At 37.1% G+C, this 15,871-nt stretch overlaps 1 protein-coding gene across 1 annotated transcript in view; it reads left to right on the top strand.

Annotated features, from left to right (window-relative positions):
* The window catches only part of LOC126259732 (uncharacterized), a 217,540-nt gene that overhangs the window by 59,687 nt on the left and 141,982 nt on the right, over nucleotides 1-15,871 (top strand). Inside the window, exon 5 of the mRNA XM_049956719.1 lies at nucleotides 15,171-15,425. Within this exon, the coding sequence (XP_049812676.1) occupies nucleotides 15,171-15,425 (255 nt within the window). The remainder of the gene's footprint in view (nucleotides 1-15,170; nucleotides 15,426-15,871) is intronic.

Genomic DNA, 15,871 nt, shown 5'->3' with positions numbered 1-15,871 from the left:
ATGGACTTTTAAATTGAACTCGTAACTTAGGCGTCTGCAGATTCATGTCGATCACCTTCTTTTTTTGAAAAGGTTTAAGAAGAGATTTGTCATTGTTAATTGCAGCTCTGACTTCTTTTTTCAGACATGATTTTTTTGCACTAAAAAGTATTTGGTTCTGTTCTGCACTGCTTAAAGTTCAGATAACACTTCACATAATTAGGCACAAGTCCCCTTGCTTCACATTGTTTATTGAAAGTAATTGCCATACCTGTATTCAGAATTTTCATATTCCAGTCTTTGTATTTCGTAACAGCCTTAGATACCTCGGCAGGTAGGAATCTTGTAGCTTACAAGATTTTTATTGACTGAGATCTAGCAACCGTACGTTATTTAACTACAGGATGTATGTATAGACATCTCCTCTGCACAAAATTATTGTCAAATTGACCATGGTTTCGACTGCACTATGGCAGTCTTCATCAGAATAAAAAAAAAATTACATAGCATTACCTAGAAAATATAATGACATGGCTTGAAATACAATATACATAATAGAATTGCTTCCATAAATTGTACAAACAGAGTGTAATTACATGTATTCATACCATGGGTGGAAAATGTCTGAGCAAAAGTGCTCTTGTCATATAGAAGTTGTAACAAGAACAAAAACTAAAATATAAAAATGTAACATGTTTGACTGCTGGATAAAATATTCCATGGTAATACAATGACAGCCGCGAGGTTGCTTAGGGCCAAGAACTGCATCAACACAGCCGCTACTGTCAAACTAAAATGGTTAACAGGACAAGAGAGCCAGTAGGTGGACACGAAAACAAATTCGTGCCATATAGCAAGAAGTAATCGAATTACAGACAAGAGCAAATAAGACATTGCAAAGACAATTTTAAACATTACAGGCAACAAACAGAAGCCAGTGTATGAATGTTAGAACATAATGTACGGTTGCTTGGTCTTAGCCAACAAAAATGTTTAAAATTTCGAGATTCCTACCTGCCGAGGCATCTAAGGTTGTTACAAAATACAAAGACTTGAATATGAAAATTCTGAATACAGGTATGACAATTACTTTCAATAAACAATGTGAAGTGAGGGGACTTGTACCTAATTATGTGAAGTGTTATTTGAACTTTAAGCAGTGCAAACAGGAACCAAATAAAACTTCCTGGCAGATTAAAACTGTGTGCCGGACCGAGACTCGAACTCGGTACCTTTGCCTTTCGCGAGCAAGTGCTTTTTAATATATTGTAAGCATTTCGTGAAAATATTTCTTTCACTTGTGATCGTGAAAATAAGATCCGGCAGTTAAACTTTCTAGATCTCATGATAGTAGATGACAAAATTAGCTTCAGTATCTTCCATAAAGAAACCAGTTCTGATCAAATTATACCATTCACTTCAGTACACTCGCATTCTCATAAGAAGGCCTTTTTTCATTCAGCTAATCATAGAGCCACCTCACCTCCCTTTTTTAGTGAAAATCTCAATTGTGAAATAAATCTGATTAAAACTATTGTCAATAATGGCTACAACCCTTCAGCAGATAATATTTTTAGTGGGAAAACCAATAAGAGAATCACCATCCTAGGCCTTTCTAATAATGAATCTAATTAAAAGAAAACAATTTTGTCTATACCATTTCTGGGTCCAATTTCTTACAGGAATCAGTGTCTGCTTCAAGTAAATATAACTGTAAAGTAGTCTTCTCCACCAATAATTCTTTAAAAAGTAACATCACACATAACTTGAAACCTACGCTTTCCCCTTTGCAAAATTCTGGTATTTATAAAATTATTTGCGGCAATTGTCCCGCCTATTACATAGGGCAAACAGGCCTAGCTATTTCGATAAGATTCAAGGAATGCCTTCTAGGCAAAAAAGGCACCAATGTTCACAATCCAACTTTCGCTGATCTTTTGTTAATCACAGGACATAATCCTTAAGATGTAAAAGACCTCCAGATCTTGCACTCGGAGAAAAAGACTTTAGGCTTAACATCTTAGAAGAGCTAGAAATTTTTAAACACCTATCTATGAAGGACAGTCTCATTCTTAACAAACAGTTGCAATTATGCAACAAAAACGTTTTCAAGTTATAGAGCCACTTATTAAAAATGTCTGAATGGGGCCACTCTCCTCAATGTGCTCTCTTAAACATTGTTTTCCCTTCCTTTTTCATGTTTTCTTTGTACATTACTTGGACTGTATTTTCTTGTAAAAAAAAAAGAAAAAAAAAGCCTGTTATGTTGTAACTTTCATACACTGGCTCCTGTTTGTTAACTGTAATATTTAAATTTGTCTTTGCAGTGCCTCATTTGCTCTTGTCTGTAGTTCGATTACTTCTTGCTAGATGGTGCGAATTTGTTTTTGTGTCCACCTCGTGGCTGCCTTGGCCTGTTAGCTGTTTTAGTCCAACAGTAGCAGCTGTGTTGATGCAGTTCTTGGCCCTAAGTGACCTTGCGGCTGTCATTGTATTACCATGGAATATTTTCTCCAGTTGACAAACATGTTACATTTTTAAATTTTAGTTTTTAATCTTGTGACAGTTTCTATTTGACGAGAGCATTTTTGCTCAGATGTTTTTCACCCATGGTGTGATTACATGTAATTACTCTCTGTCTGTACAATTTATGGACGCAATTCTATTAAGTATATAGTATTTCAAGCCATGTCATTATATTTTCTAGGTAATGCTATGTAATTTTTTTTTATTCTGATGAAGACCACCTTAGTTCAGTTGAAACCATGGTCAATTTGACGATAATTTTGTGCAACCGAGGTTGTTATACATGAGCCCTGTAATTAGATTTACATTTGAAGTACATCTGTCTAACTCTTTAAATCTCACTTCCCTGAAAGGTCTACTGGAAAAGTGCCTCTTTAGCAAATTATCTACAGAAATACTTTCATACTACATTTCCTCATATACTCACTTGTTTTACCATCATCTAGCCTATAGGCTTTTGACTTACAAAGATTGTATCAAAAATTAAATGAAAAAAAGAAATGTTGCTATCAGCAGGAATCAAACCTGGGTCCATAAATTACCAATCTGTGCTTTACACCACTTGCCTTCAGTACCATCATGACAGTGGTTCTTTAAAAAGTCATCATATTCTACACTTGCATGATACAGTAAAAAAAATTTCACATAAAAATAATGACATGGTGCTATGTGCAACATAGCAGTCATAGTGCCAGAAGGGATGACGTCACAACAAAACATATGCAGCAGAAAACAGAAAGCTGTGTCACTTCTCTGAGTGGATTGTAGTGTGCCTGACGGTCATTTCAGCACTCGACACTGATTTCTAGTTATTGTGAAGAGAGCACTACAAAACATGTTTTCATCGGTTTTATTTTGATGCCAGCACACATTCAAAGAGAAATGATTTACGGCTATCATTTGAAGAGAAATGGTGCAATTTTAGTTTGATTTGTGGCTCTCATTCAAAGTGAGATGGCAAGTGATGTTTGCAGTGTGCTGTAGAACATTAGCACATAATACTCTGCTACCACTAGGATTTTACTAATTATAACCTTTTTTTAATCTGTTTGTTAATTATGGTTCATGCTTGTTGCGTGTAAAACCACCAATTGTGTATCTGGCTGGTACATTGTAGTGGTACAGGTGGGTGTATCTTGAAGTTAAACAATGAGGGATTCCTTTGTTATGGGTTGTAACTAAGTTCTCACTACTCAATTGGTCTGTCACTCTGCTGCTTTTCCATGCTCATCTTTTGCATCACCTATTTGATGACATGGACCTGTTCAGTTCCACTAATTATAATATGCAGACTTCTTTGCTGTCTGCAGAGGCTCGAGGGCTGTAAGAGAGCTTACAGTGAAATGATATAACCACTTTTGAAAGAACTCTTCTGTTTTTTGTTGCTCAAATCAAACCATTGCACAGTTGAGTGAACAGATCTGACATTAACTGGAGCAACATATTTGGGGTGAATCTTATGATATCACCACAAAGAGTACATCGATTCAAGTGACATAACAGACTTGAAACATTTTAAAATTGTTTTCGTGCACTTTTTCATTGTAGACAAGGGATCTGCCATCCGAAGCACTGCCAAGCCGCGACACCTTCAAGGCATATGAAGACACTTAGTCACTCTCATGATTTGCCAGTGTCTTGTGTGCATGCTTCATTCATCATCTCTGTATGTATCAATATAAAGTGTACACAGTTGCATGTTTGCTACCTACGAACTACCAAAATACATTTTTTATTTTCGTAAGCATCTTTCATTGACCTAAGAGGATAATAGTGGAATATGTTATTGCGGATAATCACGTGTTACACTGCAGAAAGAGAGAGAGAGAGAGTGAGTCCATGAGCTCCAGCTTGAAAAAGGATTCATCCAAAAGCTAGTGAAGTTTTCAGTATTGAATTATAGCTACTCTAGGTCCCTGCAGGGAATAGTTTCCATACTCTCCCCTGCACAACTGATATGGTTTCCATTGTTTCTCACTTCCTTGTGCCTTCTCAAATTGTTTCTTGTTTGGATGATACTTCCATGATGAAGAGGAAATGGAAAGTCCCATCCGGAAGGAGAAACATAGATGTTCAGTTGTTTTTAGTTTCTGTTGTGGGTCGCAACAGTCTGTACTACAATATAAAACACTATAGTTTCAATGTTTTTTTGCTTAAACTAAACTCAAAATGAATGTATCTTCAACAGTCTTAAATTTAGCAGCTGTGCACCATTAATTTAACTGAAGGAACCATAGATCTTCATGTCACTGCTATGAAGGAGAGAATAACTAGCAAAATGGTCTTCCGAACAGCACAGTAATTAATCATAATGTAAACATGGCTATTGGTGTTTGCTGCAAATATTTAACTCCTCTAAATCTGTAACTATTCACAGAAATTTTTACTTAGTGTTTTGAAGTATAGTATTCTAAACGGACAATAACGAAAGCTGTTTCAGCTACCAGTGTGGTTTGTTGTGGGTGAGCTACTCACAAACTTATACTGCAAACAATGTCTACAACCTACTATGCCTGAATTCATTGCAAGTCACACACACAAAGTAACTGAATGGCAAATGATAATATTGACTTGAGGGCTCTGCTGGCACATGATCAGCATATTAACTTGTCATTTTGTACTCAGAATCTGAGCTTTAGAAGTAGTCTGGTCTGCTATGACTATATTTCTACCAATGTTTAGAATTGTCCATGTGTCTCTCCAAACTCTTCGGTCCCTGCTACTCTGATATACCACAGTTAATAGTATCAAGGGTCTCACTGGTGTTCTCGGTGCACCAGTCTCAATGCTCAAAGATAGAGACTTCAGGCGATGGTCAGCGTAATTCAGATCAGTTTGTATTCTTGGGTTGAACTGGTCTAGTGCTAAAAAGGAGGAGTTGGTGGCATCCTGAGGATGAGTAATATAATTACAGGGATTTATCTCAGCATATGTGGTCTGAGATTTCTACTTTACTGGGAACCACAAGTTGCTAACAGCTTGAAAATTTAATAATAATTAATTGAACATTACCTTATACTATGTATATTCTGTGGCTCTTTAGCCATTTCAGCCTCATAATAATAATTTCAGGTGATTCAGTGGCCCGGTGGCAGTCTTTCTATTGGATGCCATTTCGGCAGCACGGGTGTCCCTAACTGACACCAGTTGTCCAACTGGGAAAAAGGGGACCTACAGTTCAATGTGGAATCTGAACCACTTGTGGTTTCTGGTGACTCCTCAAATTGTTGAGAGGTGAACTCTAGGTTTAAACGCAGACTGTAAAATCCATGATTTGAACAGGATTTGATCCCACAACCTTTCAGTTTCCAGGCACTTGCTTTACCAGTAGTCCACCAGGCCCAACTTTAGCCTCATCTCTATACTTCACACTGCATGTGATCTGCAATAAAGGCATAATGTGCGTCAGACATTTTAAGCCTAGATTTGAACCTCAAAATGTTTGCTCAAAAGAGAGAAGTGGTATATGTCAATTTTTAGCTTCAAGTTATTGTAGTGGATTGTTTTTAGGTTGTTGTAGGTGGACGTTAGATGTCTTCAAATTATTATAATTATTTCGTACTGGTTGTGTTACACCAATAGGGTGGTGATCCTGTTAGATGAGATGGTTGGCAAATGTGTATGTGTTTCCACTGCTTAGTGCTTTTTAGCTGTTCAGATTATCTTATTCTAAAATTTATGTTTGTCTAACAAGAATATGGAAAGAGTAGATCACTACTCATTATATAGGAGGGCACATTGAGCTGCAGACAGGAAGAATTAAAAAGAATGCTAGAAATATTTTAGCTTTTAGACAGAGTCCTTCTTCAGAGGTAATATTTCTATTTATAATATTTCTGGCTTTCTCTCTCTTTTTTTAATTATGCCTCTCTGCAACTCAGTGCTTCTTCTGTGTGGCAAGTAGCAATCTGCCTTTTCCATATTGTTGTTATTTCATTCTGGTCTTTCCATTGTTAGATTTTCACACTTATACTCAGTAACAGTCATCGAATTTGTGCAGTGTGTCCGTAATTGTGCTTTTCAGTGTCATCACAAATCATCTTGAGTATGCAATAAAATGTTTCTCTCTTCATCTCATATTTTCATAAAACTTGTATAGCTATTCAAGTAACTGAGAAAATAGTGTACAGTAGTCAACAAGTTCTTTTCACAACATATATAAGCTATAATAGATTCTAACCTCCTTGATCCCACCGAAAACTAAGGAGATCAGGAAGCACTGTGACCAAGCTGTCAGCCGATGTTATCAGGCAGAATGTGGGAACAATGTTGTTGTTGTTGTGGTCTTCAGTCCTGAGACTGGTTTGATGCAGCTCTCCATGCTACCCTATCCTGTGCAAGCTTCTTCATCTCCCAGTACTTACTGCAACCCACACCCTTCTGAATCTGCTTAGTGTGTTCATCTCTTGGTCTCCCTCTACGATTTTTACCCTCCACACTGCCCTCCAATGCTAAATTTGTGATTCCTTGATGCCTCAGAACATGTCCTACTAACCGGTCCCTTCTTTTTGTCAAGTTGTGCAACATACTCCTCCCCAATTCTATTCAATACTTCATCATTAGTTATGTGATCTACCCATCTAATCTTCAGCATTCTTCTGTAGCACCACATTTCGAAAGCTTCTATTCTCTTCTTGTCCAAACTATTTATCGTCCATGTTTCACTTCCATACATGGCTACACTCGATACAAATACTTTCAGAAATGACTTCCTGACACTCAAATCTATACTCGATGTTAACAAATTTCTGTTCTTCAGAAACGTTTTCCTTGCCATTGCCAGTCTACATTTTATATCTTCTCTACTTCAACCATCATCAGTTATTTTGCTCCCCAAATAGCAAAACTCCTTTACTACTTTAAGTGTCTCATTTCCTAATCTAATTCCCTCAGCATCACCCGACTTAATATGAATACATTTCATTATCCTTGTTTTTGCTTTTGTTGATGTTCATCTTATACCCTCCTTTCAAGACACTGTCCATTCCGTTCAACTGCTCTTCCAAGTCCTTTGCTGTTTCTGACAGAATTACAATGTCATCGGCAAACCTCAAAGTTTTTATTTCTTCTCCATGGATTTTAATACCTACTCTGAACTTTTCTTTTGTTTACTTTACTGCTTGTTCAATATACAGATTGAATAGCATCAGGGAGAGGCTACAACCCTGTCTCACTCCCTTCCCAACCACTGCTTCACTTTCATGTCCCTCGACTCTTATAACTGCCATCTGGTTTCTGTACAAATTGTAAATAGCCTTTCGCTCCCTGTATTTTACCCCTGCCACCTTCAGAATTTGAAAGAGAGTATTCCAGTCGACATTGTCAAAAGCTTTCTCTAAGTCTACAAACGCTAGAAACGTAGGTTTGCCTTTCCTTAATCTTTCTTCTAAGGTAAGTCGTAGGGTCAGTATTGCCTCACGTGTTCCAACATTTCTACGGAATCCAAACAGATCTTCCCCGAGGTTGGCTTCTACAAGTTTTTCCATTCGTCTGTAAAGAATTCGCATTAGTATTTTGCAGCTGTGACTTATTAAACTGATAGTTCGGTAATTTTCACATCTGTCAACACCTGCTTTCTTTGGGATTGGAATTATTATATTCTTCTTGAAGTCTGTGGGTATTTCGCCTGTCTCATACATCTTGCTCACCAGATGGTAGAGTTTTGTCAGAAATGGCTCTCCCAAGGCTGTCAGTAGTTCTAATGGAATGTTGTCTACTCCCGGGGCCTTCTTTCGACTTAGGTCTTTCAGTGCTCTGTCAAACTCTTCACGCAGTATCATATCTCCCATTTCATCTTCGTCTACATCCTCTTCCATTTCCATAATATTGTGCTCAAGAACATCGCCCCTGTATAGACGCTCTATACACTCCTTCCACCTTTCTGCTTTCCCTTCTTTGCTTAGAACTGGGTTTCCATCTGAGCTCTTGATATTCATGCAAGTGGTTCTCTTTTCTCCAAAGGTGTCTTTAATTTTCCTGTAGGCAGTGTCTATCTTACCCCTCGTGAGATAAGCCTCTACATCCTTACATTTGTCCTCTAGCCATCCCTGCTTAGCCATTTTGCACTTCCTGTCGATCTCATTTTTGAAACGTCTGTGTTCCTTTTTGCCTGCTTCATTTACTGCATTTTTATATTTTCTCCTTTCATCAATTAAGTTCAATATTTCTTCTGTTACCCAAGGAGTTCTACTAGCCCTCGTCTTTTTACCTACTTGATCCTCTGCTGCCTTCACTACTTCATCCCTCAGAGCTACTCATTCTTCTTCTACTGTACTTTTTTCCCCCATTCCTGTCAATTGTTCCCTTATGCTCTCCCTGAAACTCTGTACAACCTCTGTTTCTTTCAGTTAGTCTTGCTTATTTGCCTGTCTAGCACTCAATGCCTCAGCTATAGAAATAATTCAAACATACACTATGTGATCAAAAGTATCCGGACACTTCCATAAACATATGTTTTTCATATTAGGAGCATTGTGCTGCCACCTACTGACAGGTACTCCATATTAGCGACATCAGTAGTCATTAGACATTGTGAGAGAGTGGAATGGGGCGCTCCATGGAACTCACGGACTTCAAACGTGGTCAGGTGATTGGGTGTCACTTTCTCATATGTCTGTACGTGAGGTTTCCACAGTGTTAAATATCCCTAGTTCCACTGTTTCCAGTGTGATAGTGAAGTGGAAACTTGAAGGGACATGTACAGTACAAAAGCGCACAGGCTGATAGATGATGATGATGATTGATGATGATGATGTCTGGTTTGTAGGGCATTCAAATGCGCGGTTATCAGCACCCATACAAATTCCCAACCTTTGCTCAGTCCAATTTTGCCACTTTCACAAATGTGTTGGCTGACAGAGACTGCTGACAGTTGAAGAGGGTCGTAGGCAGACATCCATCCAGACCATCACATAGGAATTATGAACAGCATCAGGATCCACTGCAAGCACTATGACAGTTGGTGGTGATGAGAAAACGTGGATTTCGTGGTCGAGCGGCTGCTAATAAGCCACACAGCATGCCGGTAAATGCCAAATTACACCTCGCTTGATGTAAGGAGCATCAACATTGGATGATTGAACAGTGGAAAATTGTTGTGTGGAGTGACAAATCACAGTACACAATGTGGCAATCCGATGGCAGGATGTGAGTATGGTGAATGCCTGGTGAAAGTCATCTGCCATTGTGTGTAGTGCCAACAGTAAAATTCAGAGGTGGTGGTGTTCTGGTGTGGTCATGTTTTTCATGGAGGGGGCTTGGCCACTTGTTGTTTTGCGTGGCACTGTCACAGCACAGGCCTGCATTGATGTTTTAAGCACCTTCTTGCTTCCCACTGTTGAAGAGCAATTCAGGGATGGCGATTGCATCTTTCAACATGATCATCTTTCACACTTTTTCATAATGTCTGGTCTGTGGCAGAGTGGTTACATGACAATAACATCCCTGTAATGGGACTGACCTGCACAGAGTCCTGACCTGAATCCTATAGAACACCTTTGGGATGTTTTGGAACACCGACTTCATGCCAGGCCTCACCGACCGACATCGATACCTCTCTTCAGTGGAGCACTCTTTGAAGAATGGGCTGCCATTCCCCAAGAAACCTTCCAGAACCTGATTGAACATATGCCTCAGAGAGTGGAAGCTGTCATCAAGGCTAAGGGTGGGCCAATACCATATTGAATTCCAGCATTACCAATTGAGGGCTCCATGAACTTGTAAGTCATTTGACTTTGCATTAAATTAGTTTGCAGCCAATAAACTTATCTGTTATCCCGACAAAACCAAAAGCTTATGTTAGGACTGTCTTAAGACTGTGAACATAAAACAATATTATGAGAAGGACAGTTGCTACTCACCATACAGTGAAGATGCTGAGACGCAGACGGGCGCAACAAAAAGACTTTCACAATTAAAGTTTTTGGCCTTTGGCCTTCATCAACAATAGACACACATACGCACACCACACACTCGCACAACCACTGTCTGGTTTCAGTTCACGAGACTGCAGTTATGAGTGTGAGCTGCGTTTGCGTGAGTGTGTGGTGTGCATATGTGTGTGTATTGTTGACGGAGGCCAATGACCGAAAGCTTTAATTGTGAGAGTCTTTTTGTTCTGCCTATCAGCGACTCATTATCCCCGCTATATGGTGAGTAGCAACTTTCCTTCTCATAATACCATGAATAATAAATGTGTCAAACTCTTAGGAATACGTATTGATGCCAAACTCAATTGAGTAAAGCATATCAGCCAGGTCTGTAAAAAGATCTCATGAGTGCCCTACCTCATGTGCAAACTGAGTACTATGCTTGGCAATAATTATCTCTGTATGGCGTATTTCATATGGCCTACTCATATGGGGATGTTCTCCTCATATCAGTAACATTTTAAGTAAAAAAAAAAAAAGCTTGTGTAATATGAAAGATTTGTCCTAAAGGGCACTGTTACGCCCCCCCCCCCCCCCTCTTTTTACCATGCTTAGGACACTAACAACGGTGGAGCTGTATATGTATTTGTCTGCACTCTTTGTCAAGAACAGCATTAAAGAATGTGTTATCAGGGAAACAATTCATGGACATGACACTAGAAATAAGGCAAAAATTGACATCCCAAGACACAGGCTAGCAATAACAGGAAACTCCCACGAAGTTAATGACCTTAAAATTTTTAACAAGTTTCCTCTTGCTGCTCGATCCTTGTCATTTAAAAAATTAAAATTATATTACTGGCTTGCAAAAAATCAGTGTTACAGTATAAAAGCAATCTATGACCTGGACAATATTAATTTTAATATTTAAGATTGTAGCTGTTTATAAGATACTTCATTTGTACATGTAATATGAACATTAAATTTTAATACTTAGATTGCAACTGTAACTTGCTAACAGTGGGAAAATACTATTCTACTTTATGTGGACAAAGGTGAATAAAGAATTTGAATCTGAATGTGATCATGATGATGAGGGATTTTAATGCAAAAGTAATAGAATTTGCCAAGATGAACAACATATTTGTTACCACTTCCTTCCAGAAGAAAATGTGTAGGAAATAGACCAGGTGAGTACAAAATGGAACAAAAAATGAAACTTGACAACATTATAACAGATAATAAAGAAATTATACAGGCTCTTGTAATCCTAAGCCATTAATTTCAGGTCATCATAGACAAGTGAGGTTCACAGTAGAAAAAAAAAGAGAATTTATATTGGAAGAAACTCGTCAGGCAGGAAATTAGAAATGTAGCTAATGAGAATTTGTTTCAGGATAAGTAATTACACCAGATTAAACTAAGCAAGTTAAGCGTTGTAGATGATGAGTATTATATAGGCAAACACAAATGTGATAATTATTTCCAAAATGGTAGTTAGACAAACATCAAGAGATATTGCAGCCGTAAAGAAGTCATATGTAATGAAAGTCCCAAATAAAATAAAATAGTTATTAAAAAATAAAGTTTCAAGCAGACTAAGGTAGGAACACGACAGAACACGTTGAATGGAACGAAGAGATCAAGCAGTGTATTCTGGGGCATTTGAGGAACTACAATGAAAATTTTTGACTTGTCAAACCATTTAAATCAACAGAAATATGAAGAAAATAGAATAGACAATCATTTTGACTAGTACATAACATTTCATTGATTAAGACGACAGATGGTACAGTAACTAACAATGAAGTAGAAGTTTTACAAGAATTAAAAATCTCTTTCCAGGTTTGTATAATTCAAAAGCTGAATGAGATACTTAATAATGGTGTTCGTAATACCAGATGAGATTTGTAATGCCATTCATTGTATGAATAAAGGGAAGCTGCCTGGAGATCTCAGAAATGATTACAACTGGAGAAATAGTAATACAAAGAGAACCTCAGAAAGTAAATGTTACACGTCTTGTCCCACAATAAGACTATTGCACAAGAGTGGTGCATTGTCAGAAGAGAGTAAATATTCCGTATTTCCTGCGGACACATTCTGTTGCAATACGGGTAAAAGGTGCATCACTTTCTATGAGTGAGATGGTGTGGCAACTTGAAATTTACTCTAAAGTTGAAGTATGCAGAACAGAACAATTCTTGTGGGCCAGACATCTAAATTGCACCCTGATTCATTTAGAAAATCTGATGTTGTATGAATCAGATGCAATGTTGGATCCAGATATAATGAAATGGTGTCAGCAATTTGACAAAGACTGCACAGGCATGGAGAAGTCTTGAGGATGCCTTTCTCAACGAGTGTATGTCAAATGGCTGATGATGATTGTTCTTTTTTTATTATGTGAATTATTTTATTCAAAAATGTCAATCAATTTTTTTAAATAGAAGCATGAAAATGAAGAAATGCGAAAATAATTTTATGTTGGAAATTGATAATGAGAAAGAGTGAGATGTTCAAGTTGAAATTGGGTAGAAATAAAGTATTTTGCTAGTGCTGTCAATGAATATATTGCATGTTACATCAAGCAGACACCTTTTCAGGAACATTGCCATTCTTGTGGTAACTTGTCTGGAAATTTTCTTGTAAATGCCATTTGTGACTAATAAGATACAGTTTCAAGTGCTAATGAGATATAAAAGTAACTACCACATAGAAGTAATGTGCTTATTTTTTCCTCTTAGTGGAGTTCCGTTTAAAAGATTTTTAGTTTGTTGCTCTCGGTAAATGTCTGTTGGTACTAGAATAATATTCCTAATGAAATATGACTGCCACAATTCACAAGTATTTCTTTTAAATTTATGTGTAAACACATTCGTATGTGAACTGTGACAGTGGCATGGTATAGGAGGAAAAGTGCCATAATTTTTAAAGATGTCAGTAACCAGGTTACTGCTTTGCACAGGGGGACAGAATATTTAAATAGCTATTCCTAATTAAGGAATATTCTCTGCAAATGTAATTTGACAAAATGTTGCTATGATTGGCCAATTTTGTCATTACGTCTTACCAAGGGAGGTGGCTCAGTGATCCAAACACTGCACTCATATTTGGAATGAAAGGGGCTCTATCCACTATCTGGCCATTAAGACTTAGTTTTTCTTTTGATTTCACTATATTGATTATGGCAAATGTTGAGATAGTTCCTTTGGAGATGACGGTAGATTTCCTCTCCCCATCATAAATTGTATTCCTTCACTAATGATCTCATTGTCGACAAGGTGATAAACTCAAACCTTCCTTTCTTCGCTGAACTTCATGAATGTCACACTACAGCATTATATTACTCATGTTCAATACTTATTTGCTGCAACCATCTTAAATTCCCTAAAACTGTGTGTATCCCATTACTTTGCGGTGCGCAGTTACATGTATAACATGTGAGTTGTGAGGCTGAAATATGATTGTAGTTGTATCATTGTTTGGGGAAAAGCACAGTTGAAACTGTGAGAATTGTTGTTTGCAAGAAGTGAGACAAGAAGTGCTCTTCACTGCATCCTCTAACATTAATGTCTGAAACATAAGAAATACTTTATAATTGGTTTTCAGTATCTAAAGGTTAGTGTGTACCATTCTCTGGTTTCTTGAATTTTGAAAATAGGTACTGTGGTTAATTAAATACTGTGCGTTGACATGGTTTTCAATATCAAAATATGGTAACAATATAATAGAGGGAAACATTCCACGTGGGAAAAATATATCTAAAAACAAAGATGATGTGACTTACCGAACGAAAGCGCTGGGCTATCGACCTGCCAGCGCTTTCGTTCGGTAAGTCATATCATCTTTGTTTTTCAAAATATGGTAAAGGTTATTGGCTTGATGGTACCATGGATACACATGAAACTACAAATCTAAAGGTTTAACTTCGGCAGCAGAAAGTCCAAGTCTTCTTCCTTTTTATTCTCTTCTCCCCCTCGCTCAACTTAATCAACCCAACTTTCCCGTTTCATAGTACTTTTTGTGTTTTACAAATATTGAGCTGTATTGTTGTTTAGATTTCACATTAAATTTTAGGTCCCATGTAGCTGACTTGTTAATATGCAGGAGATGGTTTGATTTTAAAAAAGTGCAAACAAAAATGGCGATAGGGTTACATGTTTAGGAATTTTGTTAAGATGAGCCACATTTGGTTTTTAGACTTTTCTGTGACTTTAAATTATTACTTCGAATTATTCATACATTCCAACCCCATAAGAGATATTTTATTACTGGTGTCACAGATTTAATTAGTTTTCCCCAAGATATTCATGATCATACAGGGAAAAATGAAATATGTAAAACTTGTGTATATCTTAATTTTTTCCATTTTTGATAAATGAGTGTAATGTAGCCTAATAATGTAAAGAGGGACCATCCAGCCCAAAGTGATATTTTGTGATTCAAGTTACATATGTATGTGTAATCTTTTAGTAGAAATGTGAATTGTGTTTTATTCATCTCATGACATACATATGTCAGAACTTCATAATACAGTTACAATGATTTTTACACAGTGAACAAATGTAAAATATGTGAAAATTTAGAGGAACACCCAGTACTTCTGGTGTTACAAGTGAAGTGAGACAGGTAAAAGAGTAATGTGTTCAGTGTCTATCTCCATTTTTTTTACCATTTAATGAATAGAGCATGTTGCTTGCACCCATGGTTGGTCTTCTGTTTCATTGCATGTATATTTCTTCTGTCTGCAGTATGTATCTTAATTGTTAAAAACTATGCGCAAATTGTTCACAGGTGTGTGCTGGTATGTGCACAGGTGCACAGTTGGTCATTAAAGGGATACTTCAAGCTAACTGCAGTGATTTACCAATTAAGTATATGGCCAAGAAACTGGTGGAAAGGTAGTACAAAATCAAATTCTAATAATACAACAAAAGATAAATCACACGGTGGTATTCCAGCCAGTTTAGAGAACAATATTTCACTACCATGCACTGGAGAAGAAGCAATGAAAAGATTATTGGCATGTAAGGGTAAAGATCCATACAGGTACGTTCTGAAACAATATTATTGATTTACAATTTACATATTAATAGCAATAGCTGTCTTGTGCTGTTGTTTTTGCTCAGCCTCTCTGATTCACTTTTTGTGTTAGTGATTACCTTACTTTCTCCTCTTCTCAGTTAGTGATATAGAATTTATGATTTGTGTGAAAGTAAGGAACAAAGAACAAGTACTGCACACATTTACAATACGTACAAATAACATACAAAGGAGGACATAATTTAGGCTTAGAGTTTATCAACATGCACACTGAAGATTATACACTATCTCTAAATTTAATATGTGCATAAGTATATTTATGTTTATCATCATACCTGTGCAAAGTTGAATCCCTGGAAATAATTGATCTGATTAGGTATTGACACTGGAACATTTTGAAGTATTATAGTTACAGTGTCCAGTGGAGGTTATTAATTAAATGGTAGTTGACC

Source organism: Schistocerca nitens, chromosome 1 (genome assembly GCF_023898315.1).
Source record: "Schistocerca nitens isolate TAMUIC-IGC-003100 chromosome 1, iqSchNite1.1, whole genome shotgun sequence".
In the NCBI taxonomy this organism is placed as follows: Eukaryota; Metazoa; Arthropoda; class Insecta; order Orthoptera; family Acrididae; genus Schistocerca; species Schistocerca nitens.
This window is presented reverse-complemented; position numbering and strand designations above follow the sequence as displayed.